The sequence below is a fragment of the Protobothrops mucrosquamatus genome, unplaced genomic scaffold (assembly GCF_001527695.2).
Source record: "Protobothrops mucrosquamatus isolate PMUCROS unplaced genomic scaffold, P.Mucros_1.0 scaffold344, whole genome shotgun sequence".
NCBI lineage: Eukaryota > Metazoa > Chordata > Lepidosauria > Squamata > Viperidae > Protobothrops > Protobothrops mucrosquamatus.
In genome coordinates this window covers 622258-625788 of record NW_015386681.1, presented here as the reverse complement: position 1 = coordinate 625788, position 3531 = coordinate 622258, and the positions used below count along the sequence as shown (strand labels likewise).

At 52.9% G+C, this 3531-nt stretch overlaps 1 protein-coding gene across 1 annotated transcript in view; it reads right to left on the bottom strand.

Annotated features, from left to right (window-relative positions):
• ARRB1 (arrestin beta 1) overlaps positions 1 to 2597 on the bottom strand; it is a 72905-nt gene extending 70308 nt beyond the window's left edge. The window contains exon 1 of the mRNA XM_015815483.1: positions 2578 to 2597. Within this exon, the coding sequence (XP_015670969.1) occupies positions 2578 to 2597 (20 nt within the window). The remainder of the gene's footprint in view (positions 1 to 2577) is intronic.
• Positions 2598 to 3531: the final 934 nt, after the last annotated feature.

Here is a 3531-nt window from a genome sequence, read left to right as displayed (position 1 = left end):
GAAGGGAGGGAGGGAGGGAGGAATGAAGGAAGAAAGGAAGGGAGGGAGGGAGGGAGCGAAGGAAGGAAGGAGAAAGGGAGAGGGGGAGAAGGGAGGAAAGAAAGGCGGGAGGGAAGGAAGGATAAATGGAGAGAAGGAAACAAGGAAGCAAGGGGGAAGGAGAGGGAGAAGGAATGAAAGGAAAGAAGGAGGGAAGGAGAAGGGGAGAAGGAAGGAAGGAAGGAGGAAGGAAGGAAACAAAGAACATGGAGGAAGGAGGGAGGAAACAGGAAGGAAGGAGAGGGAGAAGGAAAAGAAGAACAGAAGGAGGAAAGAAGGTGAGGGGGGAAGGAAAGAAGAAAGGATAAACAGAGGGAAGGAAGGAAGAGCGAGGAAGGAAAGAAAGAAGGAAGATGGAGCAAGGAATGAGGGAACCGAGAGGAAGGAGAGGGAGAAGGAATAAAGGAAAGGAAAGAAGGAGAAGGGAGAATGAGGGAAGGAAAAGAAGGGAAGGAAGGAAGGATAAACGGAGAGAAGGAAAGAAGGAAAAATGGAGGGAAGGAAGAAGGGAGGGAAGGAAGGAAGGAAATTCTCTTGGACCCTAACTGGACCCACTTAGCAGTTCCGTCCCTTCAGTTTGGTTGAAGCCAGTTTACTGGTGGAGGATTGTGGTGTTTAGGGACCCACAACACACCAGCTCAACTCTGGATCCAGATAAAGAGCCAAACAATTCGGTTTTCTCCACAGGGCACCCCACAGAACGAGGGGTGCTTTCTAACATCCCAGGCGGGTCAGGGTTAGGATTTGAAGAGCCAACATTTATCTGGTGGGGGGGTACATCCTGTTGGGGACCCCTAATTTAAGCTTGCTACACATCTGCAACTCCAGCCCTTTGCTAGAGACTCCTTCCGACGTCAGGATTCGAATGCAGGATCGGCTCTTTCAGCCGAGCCCCAGTTCGCTCATTCTTTTTCCCAGACGCTACACACACACACACACACAAACAACAATATGGGTGGGCAGCCACTGGGTGGGGAGAGGGGAGGGCAAGAGAATCCCTACGCACCGTGACCAAAAAGAGCACCCATTGGCGTCATCCGCACAACACCCTGCTGTCATCGCTTTCGAACAACCGGGGGGGGGGGAGGTTGGACTAGATGACCTCGGGGAATCCCTTCTCCTTGCTACGATTCTAGGAGGCTGCAATCCAAGGCTTAGCCTACTCTCACTTTGCACGTTGTTAATTTTGTGTGTGTTGTCCTTTTTTAAAAAAAAAAGTCAAAATGCAAGAATTGGTCACGGTTATGTTATATATACACAATGAGGACTAGGAAACTGGTTGGGTCATTTGGGGATATCCCCGATTTCCCAGGTCAGTCAGCGTTATTTTTCATACATCAGATGTGGTTTCTCTCCATCTTCTCAATGATCTTGCACAGGTTCACACAACAACACATTTAAGCCCAGTGTTTTTCAACATGGGCTGTTTTAAGATGGGTGGACTTCAACTCCCAGAATTCCCCAGCCAGCAGGGCTGGCTGGGGAATTCTGGGAGTTGAAGTCCACCCATCTTAAAACAGCCAAGATTGAGAAATTGCACTAGCCTATTATCAAACTGGATTTGTGGACTTGCAGAAATCCAGGCCCCAGCGTAGCACATCCAATTAACCATCATCAATCTCTGTTAAACTGGGTTAACAGCATCCTGTAAAGGTGGATTATGACAGGAGACATTTGGCCACTCCCACAGCCTGGCCTACCTCGCCATGTTGTTGTAGGGAACAGGCAAGATAAGAGTCCATTTTTATCAATAAATAAAATAAAAATATACCAAGCAGCTTTCTGGAACTTCACCCCTACAGGACTACACTTCCCAGCATCCCCTACCAGCCTTGATAGGGAAGGAGGTGGGATCAAGCAACCCAGCCACCCACCTACCTCCTCCAGGCTTCTGAGCAGCAGGGGCCAAACATGGGGAGGGGGTGTTCCCCCCAATTTTGCAGGAAAGCCCCTCCAGCTGCAATTTTTTCCCCTCTGCTATTCTGTGCTGCTAGTCCTCAGTGTCAGATAAAGTGCCTCTGGATGGGGAGGCTCCATTTAGCAACAAAGAAAAGATGCTGGAGGGGGGGGGGAACATACAGCACAGAAGGATGGGGGGGTGATGAGCGTCTCCCCCTCCCAATTTTTATTTTCTTAGCTGGGGGGGGGAGATCAGAAATGCCCTCCCCATTTTAGGCAGAATTAGCTATTATCCTGAATTTTTTTTCTCCAGCCTTGGCACAAATTAATTAATTCCAGGTTAGATGCCACNAAAAGCCTTGGCCGTAGTAGGCAACCCAGAGCCATCCCCCCCCATCCCCCCAATCCCCCAGCGCGCATCTGCACAGCCCCTTCCCACGTTACGCACCAACCCGTGGAACCCAAGTGCTCCCCAATTCAGCCGGGCCCCCCCATCCCCCATCCCCAGGGAAGGGGTCGGCGGGGCAGCGAAGAGCAGAAGGCAGCCTTCCCCCCCCCCGCCCCTTCCCCCCCCTAGACCGTCAGAACGGCCCGACACGCGTCCAGATGCGCGGAGGCTCCGACCTTGCGCCCACTGACCTGGTGCCTTTGTCGCCCATGGCTGCGGCGGCCCCTGGCCCGAGCCGGACGCCGGGCAGAAGCGGGGAGAAAGCCCGGCCGCAGGAGCCGGGCGAGGCCGGGGTTGGTCGGAGGGTTCCCGGCTGCTGTCCGTCCGCTTCCCCCGGAGAGGCTGCTCGGGGCTCCGGCCGACACCCGCGGGGCTCCGGGCTGCTCGGTCCGCGGAGAGCGCTGGGCGCTGCAGTTGAGGCTGCTACGCTGCTTTCCCCTCCCTTTTCTCCTCCCTTTTCTCCTCCTCCTTTTTCTCCTTCTCCCTTTTCTCCTCCTCCTTTTTCTCCTCCTCCTTTTTCTCCTCCTCCCTTTTCTCCTTCTCCCTTTTCTCCTCCTCCTCCTTTTTCTCCTTCTGCCTTTTCTCCTCCTCCCTTTTCTCCTCCTCCTTTTTCTTCTCCCTTTTCTCCTCCTTCTTTTTCTCCTCCCTTTTCTCCTCCTCCCTTTTCTCCTCCTCCTTTTTCTCCTTCTCCCTTTTCTCCTCCTCCCTTTTCTCCTCCTCCTTTTTCTCCTCCTCCCTTTTCTCCTCCTCCTTTTTCTCCTTCTCCCTTTTCTCCTCCTTCTTTTTCTCCTCCTCCTTTTTCTCCTCCTCCCTTTTCTCCTCCTTTTTCTCCTTTTTCTCCTCCTCCTTTTTCTCCTCCTCCCTTTTCTCCTCCTTCTTTTTCTCCTTCTGCCTTTTCTCCTCCTTCTTTTTCTCCTTCTCCCTTTTCTCCTCCTCCTCCTCCTTTTTCTTCTCCTCCTTTTTCTCCTCCTCCTTTTTCTCCTTCTTTTTCTCCTCCTCCCTTTTCTCCTCCTTCTTTTTCTCCTTCTCCCTTTTCTCCTCCTCCTCCTTTTTCTTCTCCTTCTCCTCCTCCTCCTCCTCCTCCAGCCGCCGCGTCACGCCCGAGAGAGCAGCAACCCCTCCCCGGCACGCGTGGGGAGCCGCGT